This window comes from Vitis riparia, chromosome 3, assembly GCF_004353265.1.
Source record: "Vitis riparia cultivar Riparia Gloire de Montpellier isolate 1030 chromosome 3, EGFV_Vit.rip_1.0, whole genome shotgun sequence".
Lineage (NCBI taxonomy): Eukaryota > Viridiplantae > Streptophyta > Magnoliopsida > Vitales > Vitaceae > Vitis > Vitis riparia.
The window spans coordinates 16,712,589-16,733,100 of record NC_048433.1 but is presented as its reverse complement, the minus strand read 5'-3'; the positions used below and the strand labels follow the sequence as shown (position 1 = coordinate 16,733,100).

Sequence of the window (20,512 nt, the reverse complement as noted above, 5' to 3'; positions counted from 1 at the left end):
AACTGTGAAGAAAAACCAATCTCTATGCCCGTAATTGCATGTGTGATTTTGAAATATCGGATTATGTGGGGAAGATCACAATGGCGATGCTTCCACAACAATGTGGGTGGGTTGGGGGTTGACTGCATTAGGGAAAGAGAGAGGAGTTCATCGCAGACAGGAGGAAGCTTTTGCAATGAGTAAGTGCTTTAAAACAACCTTGCGTTTAGTTAATTAATTGTATGGAAGCAGCAACTTTTCTCAACTAAAGGAAACCTAATTGTTCAATGGACTCATTGATTTTGTTCTGAATTATTATCAAATGTTGTTTAAATTGAAAAATGAGGTTCCTACATATAGTGGACCCAGTTTTCTACGTTGGTTTTAGGAATAAATTTATATCCAAAAAGGACAATAACACTACGAATGTGAGAGCTATCAAATAGCCTTGATTTTGAGACTAGGTATGACCTTTGCAACAGAGAGAGTCGTGGAGCAGGAAGGTGCAATGGGGCTTCCCTATCTCATTCATTTTACAAAGCGGTAGGCAGTGAGCAGAGTAATGGATCAAAAGAACATAAAATGAAAATCATAACACTAGAATAATTTTGAGATACTCATGACCAGTATATATACATACCACGTGAATCAAGTAGCAAATGGCTGTTTTCTTACTATCCACAGAATCAAATGGGCTGAGAGAAGGAAAAGAAAGGAATAATGCACATTGAAGTCGGAAGAGGAGGGGGTGGTTTTGCCACATTTGGCTCTAAAGGCCCCCTTGGAAAGAAAAAGGAGAGAGAGATACCATCAATAAAATAAAATAAAATAAATAAATAATGCTACACTCTGGAAGTAATTAATTTAGAAGGCACTGCAGAGGCTTGAGAGACTGGTCTCTAGTGAAACCCGTAGTGTATTTAGCTACACTCTCTTTATGTTTAAGTGGGCCTCTATTCATGCTCCTTTATTACTCGGGTTACAATGCCTACAGCAAGAGTTCTTCCCATTGCTCTTAAAAACGCTCTCCCAAGAGCTCTGCAATTTGAGAACTCTTCCACGCATACTGCTCCACTCAAAGCCACCTATTAGAGAGCATACAAGTAAGCCAATGTCACATTTGGCTGCCACTACCAGGTTAATGTAAACCAACACAGCAGAAACTATATAACAATAGTTGAGCCCTCACCTCCAGTACTGCACTCTGCTTTGCTGTTACACAACGGGGAGCTGTCTTCGTTACTTTTCCAGTCTTTGGATCGAGCAACGACAGTATCTTTACAATTGTTGCAGCCTCCTTTGAATGGTGTGTGTGAAATTCCAACTGCATGTTTCAATTTAAAAATATAAATCGGTTCCTTTAGTCAAGGTTATGAAACAAATAATAAAGATAAAAGTGCTTTGATTCATGGCAATACCTGAGAGCCCATTAAAATTGGGGTTTTAATATCCAAGACAAGAACCTTCAGCTCCAAACGAGTTGCAACCGCAACTGGAAAGTCTGGGTGACAAAGCACACCACCAGCCATCACATTACTTCCATCAATACCTTGTAGACAAACAGCCACATTGTCTCCTGCTCTTGCAATGGCACAAGTCTGAGAGTCACGTTCTAGGGAACGCACTGTTGCCACATCTCCAGATGGCATGACTAGAACCTAGAGTCATTGTATTAGAAGGTAGCATCAACAGAGAAGCAAACAAGTTTTTGATTCAGATTTTACTCATGTAAATCCTAATAAAAACAAGAGATCCATGAGACATTGTGGCTGATGAAGAAGAGAAATAATATTAGAAGCCATCGGGGAACCGTTTAGAGAGATGAGATAGTTAAAGTCAATTTAATGACTTTGAGGTTTGCTCATCCATGTGGAAACCTAGAAACTGAGTATTCTGAGATGACATGCCCTGTTTAGTGCAGGATGCAGACTCTGCATCTGACACAAGACACTCACTTTTCATTATAACTGCAATAGAAACACTTTCACAGTAAAGAACAATTTATCCAGGATGTATAAACACATTATGAAAACTCATAGGCTATGTTTGGTTCTCAAAAAATATTAAGGAAAAGTAAAAAAAAAAAATAATAAGAAAAATGATTTTCTTATGTTTTGTTTTACCATGAAAAATACCAAAGAAAGTCAAATATAATTAAAATTAGTAAAAAACTTATATATTTTTAAATTATCGAATCTTTATATAAAAGAGTTAAATAAGTAAAATGAGTTTGGAATAAGATATAAAAATAATTTATTGATTTTAAATCTATTTTTTATTTTCCTTCCCTCGCATTTTCCCTCAAACTTTCTGAGGACCAAACATAGCCATAATATTCTACAAGAAGGGTAAAATTAGTCGGTTTTGATAAATAGATTAATGGACATCAGATACTTCTAACAGAGACTGATACAGCATAGTCCCTATATGCATATATATATATACACACACATTTTTCCATTTTCTATTTTTATAGGCAAATTACTAGAATATATTTCTTCTACAAATTACATCATGATTTAATAACTTCACCAAAGGGTATATACTAAGGTTCTAGCTACAACAAATCTCCTTGAAACTGATTTAATAACACCTGTTAAAGAAACAATCAGAACATAATGCTAACCAAACCAACCACCCAACTGCGTACCTTGAACCCACTTCGAAGAGCTCCAGCCTCCAATTTACCACATGCAGACACCTGTCCTGATGATGATGTTTTAATGACATCACATATTGGCATAAGTAGAGGCTTTGAAAAATCTCTTGTGGGAGGTTGGAGGGAATCTATAGCATCCAACAGGTAAGGTCCTCGATACCTGCATTTCAACCATCTAGTTAATTGATCCTCCCTCTATATACATAACATGCTATTTGCAATATTGGTTTCAGAATATCTGGAGTTACTCTTACAGAAAATTCCTTCATAGTAGGGACATGAAACCTAGTTAAAATTATGTCCCCTAAACAAGGACATAATTTGGTAGTACAACAGAGTCCTCGTGGAACAACATTTTGTATTACACTTATGGCAGATGAGAAGATACTATAGCCAAAGCAATCCACCACATCTCCCTAATTATTGCCAGATTTTCTTGTGTTCATAAATATTAACATCGCGTATGCATTGTTAATTCTATCTTAAACATGAATACTCCAGATATAATTACTAGATTTCCTTCTGTTCCTAAATAATAACGTCATATTTATGTCATTAATTCTATTTTAAAGATGAATTGGAAAGGGGGTGGCAATAGCAATTTTCCATGTACATGTTCGCAAAAGTTGCTTCATTCCTCTTTATGGAGGAAGTGAGTGACCTTGTTCACTTCCACACATAGGAGCAATGTAATGTCTCATTCTACATATGGCCAACTGATGCTTATATTCATTGATAAATTTTGAGTTGTAGTGGTTCTAGCTTTATCAATCGAAATGTTCCATGATTTCTTTTAATTTGCAAGTTTGGAAGTTCTATCTATATCCACAGTATTTCATTTATAACAAAAAGCCTTACACAAATCTGTCGGATTAGTGGATTACAATTAACGCTCCAAAAAAATAGAGTTTCTCTCAAGCAACTCAAAACCAGGTCAATGAGTTGAATCAACAACAGATGGGCAAAGAATGATCTGAGATTATCTTAAAAAGCAGAATTCAAACCGAACAATTTTGTTTTCTTGACAGGCATACATAATTCAAACTACACTGATAAATCAGTCACTTAGGTGGCAGGAGTGGGGGGAAGGAAAGGCGCTAGCTAGGCCCAGCTTGGTCACTTAAGGAAAAGCATTTTAAAAACCTTAGCTTCCTCATATTTATATGAAATCTCCACTTATTATTTAGAGATGTAAAAAGGAGAGGGAGAAAGAGAACATTTGAGGATCACAAAGAAAATAGCATGTGCAGTATTTGTATAATCATTTTCCTACATTATTAGAGAATGAGGGCTCCTAGTCTATCTATAGGTCAGTGGGCAAAGTCCTCCTTAATTGGGGCTAGGGTTTCTCTAACATTTTTTTTCTAGGGTTTTTGACTTTGGGATCATCAATGTTCAGGGATTCAGATTCTCTCTCTTCTCATCGAGTTGAATCAAGCCAACCCAAACTTGGACAAACATTGTCAAGCTGAGAGTCGATAGGCTTAGGCAAGTCCTGTTCAAACTTGAGTTCAGCATGAGGACAACTAAATATGACTGAGCCAAGCCAAAGCAAGTAAATATTCAGCTCACCTCAACTTGTTTCACCCTAGATAAGAAATTACCTCCTTTATTCTCTTTAATATATACATATATGTATATATATTAGTTTTGGTGGATGCGAAAGGGGGGATGAATCATAAATCCATGCCAAGGCTGTAATGATTTCTTTATTTTCTTTCTTTCTTTCTTCCCTCCCTCTAGATTTCAGTTTATGCTTCCTCATGGTAAGAAAAGTCATCATTAAAGACCAATAGACTTCCATATCTAAACATAAAAAATTGGAATTGATGACTAAAAGTGAACTCACCAGGATGACAAACGAGCATCAGAAGCTGCTTCCACCAGATTTTGATTTTCCATGGCACTCAATGGAATCCAGGACACAGAAGAATCCTTGAAACCACAAGAACGGAGAAAAGTTCCAAGCTGCATTTTGATGAAATCAAACCGTTCCTTGGAGTATTCCACAGCATCCATTTTGTTAACCGCAACTATAATTTGATCAACACCAAAACTTCTAATAAGTTGTGCATGTTCCCTTGTTTGCCCTCCAGTACTATCCACACCTGCTTCGAATGCACCAATTGAGGCATCTATAACGAGAATTGCAGAATCTGCTTGTGTTGCGCCAGAAATCATGTTTGGAACAAAATCTTTATGACCTGGGGAGTCAAGCACAACAACATGATACTTTTTGGAGTCAAAATAAGCAACAGCTACAGTCATAGTTATGCCCCTTTCCCTTTCTTCTGTGCTCTCATCCAATGCCCAAGCATAAGCAAACGAACCCTTGCCCTGATTGAATAATAAACAACACATAAATCCAACCCCTAACAGCATTTTAATTTCTTAAGCACACAATTAAAAAGAAACAGAGCAATTGCAGTGAGATAACCTGTAGTTTAGCCTCTTTCTCATATTTGTGCATTTCTTTTTGGGATATTCGTCCCAATAGGTGTAGCAGTCTTCCTGAGAGAGTTGATTTCCCAGAATCAACATGACCAACCTATGATAATAATAAAGATGAAATGATATTACTAATTGTTAAAAAAAATCAATTTAAGGAAACAAGAATATTGCCTGGATAATTCAACTAAAATCAGACAGGTGACTTACGATTGCAAGATTCAATTGAGTCAGAACATCATTTTCTTGATCAGGGATCATCCATTTCTCGGGCTTATAGTGCACATCTGAAACTGATTTTCCAGCACTACTGCTCTTTGAGTATTCAGATTTAACATTCAAAGTCATACTGGACAACAAATTGCCAGAAATACTTTGACGTTTGTTTTTGTCAATTGAAGAAATATTGCTTTCATCCTTGTTATTATTTCTTCCTTTTGGCATCAACATGGATGAGCTATCTGAACCTTTAGCACTTGACTCTGTATTTGCTGCACCACTCTCTGAAAAGTCTCTGTCACCCACATTTTCATGTCTGCCTTTTGGCATCAAATCAGAGGACCTATCTGATCTTTTAGCACTAGATTGTTTATTAACTAAACCATGCTTATCAATGACTCTTGACGGAACTTCAGAAGATACTGAAGTGGTGAGATTGGCTGCACATAAAGAATATGTTGTAGTAGAGAAAAACTAAAATTGAATATACAACCAAAAATTATTTAAATTTTAAAACTTGAATAACACACTAGAGCAAGCCTCGTGCATAAAATAGGACCAGAGTATCTGAAAACAAGCAAATGAAAAAACAAAGCAAGGGTAACAAATTGCCTCCCTACAAGATAGTGTGGGCCCAAATAATTTGATTCGGTATGGTCTCATGTTCCACAATCCAAGAAAAAGTGACTCAAATTCTCAATTTCAATCCAGATGAATGCAGTTTTGATCAGAAATTCCACATACACAGATCTAGAAGACTAATTTGAAGAGTGAAGACATGAGAAGTATGAACAAAAATATATGGAGCTAAATTATGCAATTATAACAGACTATCTCTCAGCATCAATGCTAGTTATATATAATAACAAGCATTGAAGAGTGAAAACATGAGAAATATGAACAAATCTAGATGTCTAAATTAGAAGACATGAGAAGTTTGAACAAAAATATATGGAGCTAAATTATGCAATTATGACACTCTCAGCATCAATGCTTGTTATATCATAATAATGATGATGATGATGATGATGATGAGTCAACATTGATGCTTGTTAGTAGATGATGATGATGATGACAGCAATGAGGATGATGATGATGATGACAATGATGACTCAACATTGATGCTTGTTAGTAGATGATGATGATGATAGCAATGAGGATGAGAATGATGATGATGAGGAGGAGGATGATGATGATGATGGAAAGATTGGTTCATATTCACTGCTAAAAATTAGGAGATTCACTGCTGAAAATTAGGAAGTATTCTCCACATTTAGAATATTTTAAGATATTTTATTCTTTAGGATACTTTATTCATTGAATTTGAATTTGAATTATTTCTTGTAAATGGGTTGTTCCCTTAAATGGATTTAGACCATTGTACGTATAAATATGATTGTAAATCCTATGTACATGGCAGCAATGAGAATTAGAAATTCCTTCTCAACTTATCTTATCCGTGTCATTACCAAGTGACCCACAAAAATCCCACTCAAAAATGTTACCCATTGACCCTTTACCCGCTGTCCAGCCTTTACTTAATGGACCAAGAATTATAGATTCTAATTCAAGGGGAGAACCACTACAGAAAGAAACTCAAACTGAGCTGTGTGTCTGAAGGAAAAATAATCAGAATAGTGAATCACGACCCAACATAAGCCAAGGAACTCCAAATGATGGCCCTCTAGATGAAATAGGCATCTCTTCGCCAAACCCATGTTCAAATCCTAATCTAGTAGTCTAGACAGTGCTTCACATGACCTCAATGTTCCCATTGCACTTAGAAAGGCACGTGTTCCTACACTATGCATCCTATAGCAAATTATGACTCATTCCATAGACTTTCTCAAAACTATAGAGCCTTTACTTCCAATCTCTCTAGTGTTCTGTTGCCTAAAACTATACAGGAAGCATTAGGTCACATTGAATGGAGGACGGTAATCATTATTTTTTATTTTTTATTTTTGATAAATAAATGGAGGACGATAATCATGGAAGAGATGAATGCTCTTAAGAAGAAGAAATAAAAGGACTGTGGCTATGTGTGTTTACACTTAAATATCAGGAAGATGGAAACATTGATACGTACAAGGCAAGGCTTGTGGCCAAAGGATTCACCTAGACTTACAAAATTGACTATCAAGAGACCATTGCTCTTGTTACAAAAGTTAATTCGATTTGCGTACTACTATCCCTTGCTGCAAATTTGAGTTGGTTAATGCATCAACTCAGAGAGCTAGAGGAGGAGGTCTTCATGGACCTACCACCGGGTTTTGAAAGCATGCTTGGAGCTAGAAAAGTATGTAAATTAAAGAAGTCTCTCTATGGACTAAAACAATCACCTAAAGCCTGGTTTGGTTGATTCACCAAGGCTATCAAAAGGCGTGGATATCAATAAAGTCAAGTCGATCACATGTTCTATAAGCACTCAACTATGGGTAAGATAGTCATACTCATTGTATATGTGGATGACATGATCCTTACCCGTGATGATATAGGGAAACTAGAGGTCTTGAAGAAGTACCTTGCAAGAGAATTTGAAGTTAAAGACCTTGGAATCTTAAGATACTTTTTGAGCATGGAGTTTGCAAGGATTAGGAAGGGAATATTGTGTCACAAAGAAAGTATGTACTTAAGTTACTTGAGGAAGTCGGTTTACTTGGTTGCAAACCAGTGGAAACCCCAATGGAGCCCAATCTTAGGCTACAATCAGCAAGTGCAGATAAGGTGGTGAATTGGGAGCAATTTCAAAGGTTAGTTGGGAGACTCATTTATCCATTTCATACCCAATTGGACATAGTGTTTCTAGTAAGTGTAATAGTCAATTTATGCACTCACCAAGGGAAGAACATTTTAAAGCAGCCTACTGAATTCTCAAGTATTTAAAAAGGAAACCTAGAAAGGGTTGACTTTTCAAGAATCATGGCCACTCATGGATTGAAACTTACACTGATGTTGATTGGGTGGGAAGCATAATAGGTCGACGGCCCACATTAGCCTACTGTACATTCATTGAAGGCAACCTAGTCATTTGGAGACACAAGAAGCAAACTGTGATGGCTAAAAGCAGTGTGGAGGTTGAATTTAGAGTAGCAGCTTATGGGATTTGCGAACTTTTATAGCTGAAAAAGTTACTTGAAGACCTCAAAGTGACAAGTCCATGCCTATGAAGCTCTATTATGACAATAAAGAAGCAATCAATAAAGCACATAATCCGGTTCAACATGATAGAACCAAATACGTAGAAGTTGGCCGACACTTTATCAAAGAGAAGTTAGATGGTGGACTGATATTCATGCCTTGTCTTCCTACTATTGAGTAGTTGGCAGATGTTTTTACCAAGGGGCCATAAGGGGGCAATAGCATAACTTGCAAGTTGGGTATGAAAGATATTTTCAAGCCAACTTGAGGGGGGATGTGGAAAGATTAGTTCAGATTCACTGCTGAAAACTAGGAAGTATTATCCATTTTTAGAATATTTTATAATATTTTATTTTTTAGAATATTTGATTCTTTGAATTTGAATTTGAATTATTTTTGGTAAATAAGTTATTCCACTAAATGGATTTAGACCATTGTATCCATAAATTTGATTGTAGATTCTGTGAACATGGCAGAAATGATAATTATAAATTCATTCTCAACTCATCTTTGCGTTCAAATAATAATAATAATAATAATAATAATAATAATAATAACAATAATCTATAAATATGATTGTAGATCCTATGTACATGGCAGTAATGAGAATTAGAAATTCATTCTCAACTCATCTTTGTGTTCAAATAATAATAACAATAATAATAATATTAATAACAATATTTATTTTTATTTTTATCAAAGGCTTGTTATATAGTAATTTTTCTTTTGATTATAACATTGTGCTTCTTCACATGAAAGTTGCCCACCTAGTTGATGTCATGCTAAGTTGATATTGTTGGAAAGCACAAAAATATCAAAACCATGCAATTCCACTAGGATAAGTACTTAATTTTCCATGTCCTCTAACAAGTGGGCATAAGACTAGTGCTCATTAATATAGAAGGCTACCTTCTTAATCTAATAAAAATTAAATAACTTAGTTTATTGGTGCTAAAAAAGGAGAGAAGAAAATATTATTTTCCTTAAGTATTTTTTTTTTTCCTTTCTTCATGAGTAGGACTTTTAAAATAAGAATCCTTCTCTACACATTTATGAGGTGGACTTTCCTTGTTGATATAGGAATCTGCTCTATATATTTGTATAGTTTTCTCATACTTTCAATGTGAATATATGAAAGTTTCCCATTCTTTTATCAATTGGGATTAACAAGGCCACAATTCAATTTGCAACCACAAAGTGCTACCTTTTGAAGCCATTTTGGAGGCATGCATTCCGTTAGAAACTAATTCATCTGGAGAAGGAACATCAAACTTGAAAGGGGCTGCCACCATGAACATATCTAAGGTCAGAAATGAATAACAAAAAAGCAGCCTCTAAAACTTATGAATAGAAAATGATACTAAAGATGCCATCTACTGGACCCAATACTGGTGTTTCAAATGTAAAATACTATTCAGGTTGGGGGACAAATTGTCAAATGTAAGATGAATGGTTCTTTATAGATCCGCATCCTACTTTAGAAAATGTGCGGACCTATATTGATATGGTGAAGTCCATGAAAGCTAAAAGCCTTATGGACCTCGTGAAATTGTCCTTGGATATTCCCATGCTTTTGGAAGTTAGAGCTCTCTTCTATCACAACATCATCATTCTGTTGTTGAAAGATCACAGCCTTTTTCAGTGTCCGATGCTGCAATTGTGCAAAAAGAGACTTGGCCATTATAGATGCTCCAGAATCTTTGCATATGCCATCAGCTGCATGAAAGAGATCTATTCTATAAAGCAATGTGAAGCAGAACCTATGCAACAAGGATACTAACATAAGAGCAGGTGCCCAAACGGATGGGAGCTATCCGCATGGCAAAAAACAAAAAAACAAAAATGAAATGCAAAATGGGTTCTGGTGCATAGATCATGTCCAGCAGTGTTATTATATCCAGGAGACCAAAATACTAAGAGAAAGGAGTTCAATTGTCACATAGAATAAGAATGAGATATAGGTTAATCCACACAATAACTCACTTCCCCAAATTTGGGATAATATAAGTAAAAAAATTATACAATAACTCATTTATACCTGTTTTTGTATCATTATTGTTGCGAATGTTAACCAAAGGATAGCGAAGAACCCCACAAATATCACATGCAGACATACTCTCATCATTATCAAATGTGCAAATTGAGCAACGCCAAATCCCATGCCGAACAGTTTCCTGGTTTGTCTCAACAGCTTCTCCTATAGCAGCAAAGTAAATGCCAGATTTATTGAGGTGAAAAGGATTTAGAAATGTTGGTTCCACAACCCAAAGAGCTTTATATCATGCAATTCTGCATAAAAATTGATCATTGGTTTTGCATGTTTAAAATAACAATTTATGACCACATATCACCAAATTGCTATGACTAGAAATCAAAATTTTCTTCATATATAAATAAAGAAAAGCACATGTCTAGATATTAAATACGATTCCAGAAAGGTGAAGGGCTCAAAGTTTTCTTCTAACTAATTTTCGTTGTAATATATGCAATTCATTTATTAAAAATACAGATAATTTATATTCTATTAAATAATTGATTATATTTTATTATATAGAATAACAAGACTTTAAATTATATTATTTTCCCTAATAGTTTAATTTTTTGGATCAAAATTTTTTATATTTGAAATTGGTTGCCAATTGTCTAAGATCATAATGAATCATTTAAGAAATTTCACAATTGTAACTTTAATATGCCCATAATATTGAAAGTTAGTTGAAACTTTTCTATTGTAGATATGTAATATTTGTTGGATTTATATTTCGTACTACATGTTCTAAAATGTAAAATAAAAACTATTATCATAAATATGTTTATAAATTTTGTTAAAATAGGAAAATGAAAGTAATTTTTCCAAAAACAAATTAAAAGAAAAATGAGAATACTAAGAATTGGTTTGAAATGGTATAACAATTTAATTAAACGTTGATTTTTATATTGAAATAAAGGAAATTAATTCAATTTTTAACTTCCATTTTTTGGTCACCATCCATGCTCACAGTAATTTAACAATCCAGTTTACCAAACACTTAAATGTTACTTTTAAATTTCATAGTACTTTTGAAATCACAGTGTACAAATGCTCAACTACTTCACATTACCACTGATTTTTGTTACAGCATATCTAACAGAGAGGAATGTACTCTAGGGTGACCATAGTGACAAGGTCATAGGAACTCCCTAGATTGCCTTTCAAACTTCTAGCTTCCATGATTTTAAGGGTCACAGACACCTATCTAGGCTAGGCAGATAGTGAAATTTTGGAAGGATAAATGGTGTGATGATTTGTTCCTTAGAGGGGTTTTTCCTTTTTCCCTTTTTTTTTTTAATTTATTTTTTTATTTTTTATAGCCAATGCCAAAGATGCATGCATAGCAGAGATGTGGCATCTAGAAGGGGAAGGGGGATGCTGGAACGCTCATTTCTCAAGACAACTCCATGATTAGGAGCTAAAGGAGGCAAAGGCTTTTTTCAAGCAATTGCAATCCCCGTCAATTGATAGGGACATGGAGGATAAAATGGTGTGGTTGATATCAAAGTGTGGGACCTTTTCAATTAAATCTCTCTATCCCTCTTTTTCCATTGAAAGAATGGGGGCTTTTCCTTCCAGAATTGTTTGGAATTCTTAGGTGCCATTGAGAGTCTGCCTTTTTGCTTGGAAAGTTGTTTGGGGAAGGACAGATATTGACTTTGGAGCAACTTAAAAGGAAGGGGTGTATGATGTTGAATAGATGCTATATGCATAAAGAGGAAGAAGAAACAATTGATTATATCCTCCTTCATTGCTTGAAAGTGGTAATCTTGTGGCAATTGATTTGTGCTCTATTTGAAAGAGAGTGGGTAATGTACTCCTTAGAAAAAAAGGCCCACCTAAGTTGGCATGAATCCTTTGTTGGGCGAAAGACAAAGAAAGCTAATAAAGGATCAAGGCTATTTAAAGAAAGTGGAATTATCTATAGCTAAGGACCTTATGGGAGGAGAGAAATAGACTAGTGTTTGAGAATCCTAAAAAGGTAGATCAAGCGCTCAAACAATTATTTAGACATAATTTTTGGAGTAGGAAAGAATGTACATGTTTTTTGTCCATATTAGACTTTATTGATTCGCTGAGCTGGATGTAGTGGGTGGGAATTCTCCATGATGTAATATTTATGCTCCTTCCACAACTCATCATTCCACACCTTTTAATGTTCTCTTGTCATGCTCCTTCCACAACACCAAGCAAAACTCAAGGGACCTGTTCTCCACACTCTCCTTCCATACCATGCCAACTTCTTACCATCAGTTTTATTGTTTTGAGCCAAGAAATGAAAGATGAAGTGAAGAAACCACAAATCTTGAGCAACAAATAATGAAGCAACAAGGGGTCCTGGCACAGGCAGCACTAATCGGGGGTGTTTCTACTTAACTGTCAATAGTTAAGACTTTTCTCATGCTGCTGCTCTTTCAACATCTCAAAATACCGAACTTCTTATAAAATGATTTAAATGAAAAGCTTTTATTCATAGTTTCCATTCCAACATATCCTTGCTACCTAACCTCACCGCCACCTTGAATATGGACCATAAATGATAGCAGATACTTACATTCCTTGTCATCTTCCACATCAAACATCATCCCAGAACAATAGCTGCTGCCATTTCAGGACTTGAAACACCAAGCACAGTAACATTAAGGAGGTTGAATCCTTTCTGCCACAACTTTACCGGGTTGAGGAGGGGTGGGTGTGGTGTGTGGCATGGCTTAATAAGATGATGATGATTGGAGCACGATTGTGGATGGTAAGTTCACAGTGAGATCATATTTCAAGACATTGATGATCAATACAGAAAATATATTTTCTGATAAAGAAGTCCATGCTCCTAGACCTAGCTTCTTTATGTTAGAGATTTAGCTCAAATCAACTTGATATACATTGTTGGCTTATTCCCTAAGAGCTTAAGCTTTTGGGTCAAATTAGTAGTATTTATCAAGCTCAAGTTAGCATTAAGTTTGAGCCCCACTGATGTTTATATCCCCCATTAATGCGTCCTTGTGCAAGCTGAAAGAGGATTACTCATGATGTGGGTGTTAGGATTGAGCTCAATTAGCTTGATATGCATTTTTAACCAATTATCAAACAGAAGGTTTTGGGTCAATATGGTGACTTAGTGCTTTATGTGAGGTTGCTTAGGATAGAAATCTAAGCATTGATTACTTAGGAAAGGCAGGGTCATGCCAGACTGGTGCTGTGGGAGCAAGAAGATGAAAAGAATGCTACTTACCTACTCTTACATTTAATAGCATCCCAAGAACTGTAACATATGATTTAAGCCTCTTTGGAATTTCATGGGTTTTTCCAAAGTTTATGCAAGGGATATAGGAAACAGACATCGGAAATTCATCAGAAAATATAAGCGCAAAGTTTACAGAACTGCTCCATTTGGTGTGACTTGGAAGTATCTGGAAGTGGATGAAATGGCAGAGAGGGAGTTCCAAGGAATAGGAATTAGTGGTGTGGATATTGTTATGTAACCTGGGTTTGGGTAAGCATCTGATTCTTTAAATACAAAGTTTTTAATGCAGGAACTTAGCTGAGAATTATCTCCTTAGTAGGTACAATTATTAGAACATGGCATATATAAAAATAAAAATATATACTAAATTTTTGTTATCCCAAGATTGACAAAATTACGTTAAATCTATATGTATATTATAAAAAAAAAAAAAAGGATCCATAAAAAATAGAACATGCACATTTGAAGCAATAAATAATAAAATTTTTAGAGTTACTAACCATTTTCTTCTACATCAAGATCATAATCATAATCCTCATAATCCTCATAATCATAATCTTTGTCATAATAATCAGCTTGATAGTTTCCTTTGCGAGGCATTGTCCTAATAATAAAAAAAGGGAAAAAGAAAAAGATCAAATTAGAAATGCATTATACTCAGAGAATTCAAGTCTAAGCTATCATCATGACATAGATATCTTACATGTATGACAAATTATTCCAATTCCCAAGATCAACACATCCACATGAAATTCCATGTTGAATTTACTAATTTAATAGGCCCCTATCCACCACATTGAATAATTTCATAACTGAATCTGTGTCAGGAAATCCTTATATTGTATCAACCTTTTTTCCCCTTCTTTTTTCTAATTTTTCTAAGTGTGTGATTGTATAATAAAGCATTTTGGCTTTCTTTGTATACTGTCTGTGTACATAGGGAGTGCCCCCTGTTTTGGCGTGTTTTAATTTATTTTTCTCTTTGTCTATCAAAAAAAAATAATAAAGCATTAAAAGAAGATGAACCCAGTACATGGAGTACATACAGAGCTACCCAACTAAGACAGTAAACATAAAGAGGATGACAACAAAGAAAATCATTGCAGGAAAAGGAATTCCAAAACACCCTTAGCTCAACTCTTTCCACAAAAACAAGTAGACATCCATTCCTGCCCACAGGATCAATTAATTTATAGTGCCAACTCAAGGAATTATTACTGTCTAATACCCTTTTCCAGTGTCGTATACATACAAAAAGCCACCTTCAAAGAGAAAGTTCTACAAATTTTGATTTCTGGAAAATCCTCCTAGCTCCTTGAAGGAGGATTTTACTGTAAAACACCCATGCAAAACATCCACACCTTCAAAAGACAGCCCATGAAGGAGCTAAGACCATCTAAAGCCCAAAGTCAACTCTAAGTCTTGGACTTCATTTGTAGCACTGTAAGTTTTGTTTCTCCAGTAGAAGAGAAGATGATGGTGTGTTATTCACAAATGGAAGCATAAAAGTTGAATCCACTCCCCACAGAAAAACCTTCCACCAAGCCTAAAACTTCCACCCTACTAGTCATCCATCCAAGAGTCTCTATTACCATTTGCCTCAGACTCTAGAACCATTATACTGACCTCTAGCTTGTCTTAAAACCTTAGAAGCATTAAACCACCTCTTTAGCCTCCTTATTAGTTAACTAAAACAAAAGCATTAGATCAAATTTCAACATTTTCCAAATAATTATTATATTATTATTTGGAAGTTTTTTTTTTCTTTTATTTTTTTGATAAGCAAACAAATAAAATGTATTAAGAGGCCCCTAATAAAAGAGAGGGTGCAACCCAAGTACACACGATGTGTATTGGCAACATATAAATGCTGGAAAACACTGCTGCTATGGTAACCAATCCCTATACAGCATACAAAATCTAAAAGAAAAAGAAAAAGAAAAAAAAAAAAAAAGGGTGGTGGACAGGAGGGTAATGATTTATGAGAGCCCAAATCCCCACTTGGTCACAAAAATAAACCCTTAAGAACTGAATCTTTCAGCTCTACAAAAGATCATTCCACTCCTTCAAATGTTCTTTTATCACACTCTTTTTAAGTGACCCAATACAAAGCGGGATCAGCCTCGAAAGTCAAAATAGCTTTGTGCTTAGTTCTATCAAAAGAGTCATGCCAGCTAAAGACTTCCCTAATAAAAAAGGAACACACCCAAGACACTCCAAAAAGAGAGAAGACCAAAGACCACAATATAGAGGTCCATTTGTAGTGAATGAAGATGTAGGCTAGAAATTCTATATCATCTTTGCATAAACAACACCTACTAACCAAGCTTCACCCCCTCATCATAAGCTTGTCTAAAGTCAAAACTTTCTCTCAAGTTGCTTCCCATGAGAAAAAAACAAAAAGAAGAAAAAAAAACCCACACCTTAGAAGACACTCTCAAGTTCCCAATCAGCTTAACAGGAAAGAACAAGGGCTTCTTAGAGACAAGGGATGAGTAGCATGAACTGATGGAAAATAAACCTTTTCTATCAATCTTCCAAATCAACTTGTTGTTCATATCACTAAACATTGAAAGAGATTTAACAGCTGCAACAACAATTTCATTGAAAACCTCTCCCTATCTAAAATGCTCCTTCTAAATCTAGGTTCCAACAATCACCAACCCAACAATTCCGATCCAAACATCCTTTTGAGCCATCATATTGAAGAGCTCCCATAAATGATGCTTTGTGGGATCTTCATTGCACCAAGGGCCATGGCAAAACTTGACACCTAGGCCGTTCCAAATGGCACAAATCACTCTAGGGAAGAAATCAGCCCCACCTTTCCGTATGGCTTCAAATGGCTTGAGCTATAAGCACCCCTCCCTTCATTAAAGAAATAGTCCCTTTCCAATTCCCTGTACTTCACATTGCCACCTTTCTCCAGAAATTGTCATGCTCCAAAACATATCTCCTTCACCACTTACCCTAATGCCTTTGTAGAGGGGATCAAGACTCCTCATACACAAACACCCCTATTGCCTTTTCAAAGAAACAGTCAACCACCTTGTTAGATGAATTTTCTTTCAGAGAAGACTTCTACCCTAGAGAAAATCTCTTTGAATTCTTACCAGCCTGATTCTTGCCTTCTAGACATTACATAACCCAATCCTAAATAAATCAAAAGGCTGGATAGTGTGCTTTTCAACAAGGTAACTCCCCCTTCTTTGGATAGATACTTGCAGTTCGAAGAAGCCAACCCTTTTCATGAATTTTTCCTCCAGTGAATTACACAAAAATAAGGACTTCAGCTGAGCACCCAACAGCATACCTACAACACTTTGAAGAAAGTTTCCTCCTCCTGTAACCCATGTCATTAGCTAGACTCTCCAGATCGGAAACTCTCTTGCTTTCTTTTGCCTTCACTATAATAAAATTTCTCTTCCTAGCACTTAGAATTTAACTTCATTTCTTTTATAAGAAACAACCATTTAAAATCCACTGAAATACTAAGAAATAGAAACATGACACATGGTATGATTTACAACTTGCTAGATTCATCTAATCGAAACCTAAACATATTGTATGTCAAAAATAAGGAATAAACAACAATTTACATGTCATTAATAAATGCCAACCAACCACACAATACATAATATGATGATATCACCTTTATCTACTTGATATACATTGTTGGTCCACCATTACCTAACAGCTTAAGTTTTTAGGTAAATTAATAGTTTTACAAGATACCAAAGTTAAAATGAATAAATACTTTGCTGGAGGTCTCAAGTTCAAACCTCACTTCTTGTTTATTTTCCCCATTTATAGAGTCCCTGTGCAATCCCAAAGAATGCTACCCATGAGGTATGGTGTTAGGGTTGTAGCACAAATCAATATATATTGTTGGTCACCATTACCTAACAACTTAAACTTTTTGGTAAAGTTGGAGGGGTTACAGATACGATGTGTTATGAAAAGAAAAACAAATGTATGATATTGTTCTCAGGTTTATGCATTCCACACCAAGGAACCAAGATATATATGTCTCTAATAAATGCCAACTACTACCGCTCACCTTCAGTACCTCCTACTTTGGAAAGAGGTAATTTAACTGAAGTTTATAATTGTCCAAACTCTGCCTTGAAACCTGTTTCAGCAAGAACATAGAGTTCAATTTCCAACAAAGGAAGAAAACATCAATAAACGACAATAGAAGCAGGAAGTTCTAAACTGCCTAAAACTCGCAAACCAGACAAGACCTTGATCCCCACATCTTATCAAATCCGCTCTCAGTTCCATATCAGAATACAATATTCCCAAATCCTCAAAACCCAAAAACAAAAGCTTGCAAATAACCCTAGAAAGTGTTGCGATTAGATTTCCAAAACAGTGACGGAATGGGAAATTTTCAAAACTCGAGAATTGGATTTTCAGGTTTTTCACCAAAGAAAGCATAAGGAATCTGGAATTACAAATTTCAATCAATCTTGAATTCACCTGTGCGAGAAGACGCCTCGAAACCCATGTCCCATAAACACCCACAACCTCTCAATGTTCTATAATCTTCCCGTTTCTGTCGGGTATTATTCTTTGATGGAACAGAAAACGAAAGAAACAGGAAAGATGACCGGAAGAAAAAGAATGGGCTAATTCCTTACTTGAGTAAAGAGTCGTTTGATTAAAAGGGTTATCAGAACCCAAGATTTGAAATTTAACCCACCAACCTATTTTGGCCTCTTTTACGTAAAAATTTCCTTGTTATTTTCTCGTTGAAATAATCGCCTTTTTTTCAAAACCTATATATAAATACTTGAAACGGTAAAATAACATTTATATTAAAAAAAAATTATTTTTCGAATAAAAACATGAGAAATGTCGGATTTATAATTCGGAGATTATTTTATCTCTTTTAACTAAATATTTATTGATTTAATGGAACAAAATTAGAAGCCATGTGAAACTAATTTTCAAAATCTAATCCTTTATATATATTTTTTTCACCTTTTGACAAAATATACACATTCTTTTCTTATAAAAATAATCATTTCTTTTAAAAAAAATAATTAAGAGTATTTATATTAAAAATAAGTTACTTTAAAAAAACATAAAAAATGTTAAATTCACTGAAGATTATTTCATCACTTTTAATTAATTAATTCTAAATCTAACCCTCACTCATTTTTATTTATTTTTGTTTATTTTTCACAAAAATGCATTTATTTTCTTTCTTTTAAAAATAATTCCCTTTTTAAAACCTACATATAATTAATTTAATCAAAATGATTACTAGATTCATAAATTTGATAACTATTTCATCATTTTAACCAATTAATTAAAAAAAAAAATCTTATTTTATTTTTTGAATGAAAATGAAAGAAATTTTATGTAGTCCCGACATAATAAAGCGACTTAGAGGATGGGTGAATAGGTAGTCTAAAAATTAATTCCCAAATTAATACTTCTTTTACCAATTTAAGTTCACCCCTTTAGATTAACTAGTAAAATAAGACATGTCGGGCACGTTATTAAAATCAATTCTTTTATATTTCGTTAAAAAATTATAGGAGGTAAATGAAAATCACACATAAATTTAAATTAAAAAAATAGAAAAAGGAAAAATAGTTTTTTAAAAAATTAAATTTAAATTATAAAATAACTCATGCATCCTTTAAAGAATTAATTAAAAAACTTATATTAAAACTAAAATATATAAAATTCAAATTAATAACTACGTTACATCATCAAGAAGCTCATTTGGTAGATTTGATGATTTTACAACTTCAATGTCTATTATCATTGGTAACAAATTGTCATGAGTTGAGCTTTTTACAATCAACATTGCAACTGAGAAGATCTTTTCCATCATTAGTTCTTGATCCTCTACAAACACTTCTTCGTCGCGCAAAACATACTGTAGACCCCCCAGAGAAGGGGAGCTGGCATTTTCCATTATTAAAAATTTTCTGACCACTCGAAAGAAGGAGGGGCTGCTTTTGGCGGCCATAGGATGGGAGAGGAGCTGCTGCTGGCGGCAGGGGAGGTGGCTTGGAGGAGAAGTTGTCAGAGAGAACGAAAAAGATCTTTTTTTTTCGGATTTTTTTTGGGCTGTCAAAGAGGGGGAAAAAGGGAGAGAAAGCTGAGGACGAGAGGGGCCAAGGGGAGCGAAGAACACAGGTATGGTTTCTGAAAGCAAGTTTCCTTTATTTTCATGCTATTTTATTATGTTTTCCGGGAACCATGGGATTTATATTCTGATGTCTGGTTTTGCTTGCCGAGGATTCTTGTTTATTCTTATGTAATTTGAGCTTGCTTGCACTCATCCTCTGTTCGATCTTTGTCCTGTTTTCTATCCTCTGTTCTGAGATTTCACATGAAATACTGGCATTCACGACTTGGTTTTTTTTAGAGAAAATTCACTTGGTGACTGTTTTGGCCCACCCCCCATCTGAGCTCATTGAGTGATACACGAAATGAGGCTTGTATAGGTTCTTTTCGTTCCTATTTTTTTGGTGCTCTGTTCTCGCCGTTTCTCCTGTTTTTGGTTCGCGATGGAAGGCGAGCATTCTTTCTGGAGGTCGCCAGGCTGCCCCCACTTGCTCCGCCCACGCGCGCCTGCACCAGCCACTATGGCGGCAGCGCCTTCTGGAGGTCGCCAAGCCGTCGCCACCTGTTCCGTCTACACGCGCGCGCGCCCACACCAGTCACCACGGCGGCTGCACCCTCAGGACGTCGCCAGATCGCCACTGCGGCTTCTCTCTTCGTCGCGCCGCCGCAGCCTCTCTCTCTCCCCGCGCCGCCGCTGCTC

The 20,512-nt window shown here is 35.4% G+C and overlaps 1 protein-coding gene across 5 annotated transcripts; it reads right to left on the bottom strand.

The window, feature by feature from the left end:
* Positions 1-557: 557 nt before the first annotated feature.
* Positions 558-18,389, bottom strand: LOC117911124 (HBS1-like protein). 5 transcript variants are annotated; one of them, XM_034825323.1, is made up of 13 exons: positions 18,205-18,389; positions 17,783-17,854; positions 14,223-14,326; positions 10,485-10,643; positions 9,941-10,162; positions 9,651-9,728; positions 5,297-5,745; positions 5,076-5,186; positions 4,488-4,975; positions 2,630-2,798; positions 1,398-1,637; positions 1,169-1,303; positions 558-1,064 (listed from the first exon to the last, which is right to left on the bottom strand). In XM_034825323.1, the coding sequence occupies exons 3-13, from the start codon at positions 14,320-14,322 to the stop codon at positions 933-935; spliced, it is 2,283 nt and encodes a 760-aa protein (XP_034681214.1). In that variant the 5' UTR covers positions 14,323-14,326; positions 17,783-17,854; positions 18,205-18,389; the 3' UTR covers positions 558-932. The 5 variants fall into 5 exon arrangements, with proteins under 5 accessions (XP_034681214.1, XP_034681215.1, XP_034681217.1 ...); XM_034825324.1 differs by lacking the exon at positions 9,651-9,728; XM_034825326.1 differs by lacking the exon at positions 9,941-10,162 and having other exon boundaries at positions 18,205-18,388.
* Positions 18,390-20,512: the final 2,123 nt, after the last annotated feature.

Bases quoted from the DNA above. Each gene is read 5' to 3' on its own strand.
- LOC117911124 (XM_034825323.1), bottom strand. From the start codon at position 14,322: ATGCCTCGCAAAGGAAACTATCAAGCTGATTATTATGACAAAGATTAT. The intron at 1,638-2,629 runs GTACGCAGTTGG...CAATGACTCTAG, and splicing joins CTCTTCGAAGTGGGTTCAAG to GTTCTAGTCATGCCATCTGG. The intron at 1,304-1,397 runs GTATTGCCATGA...TGAAACATGCAG, and splicing joins CAATTTTAATGGGCTCTCAG to TTGGAATTTCACACACACCA.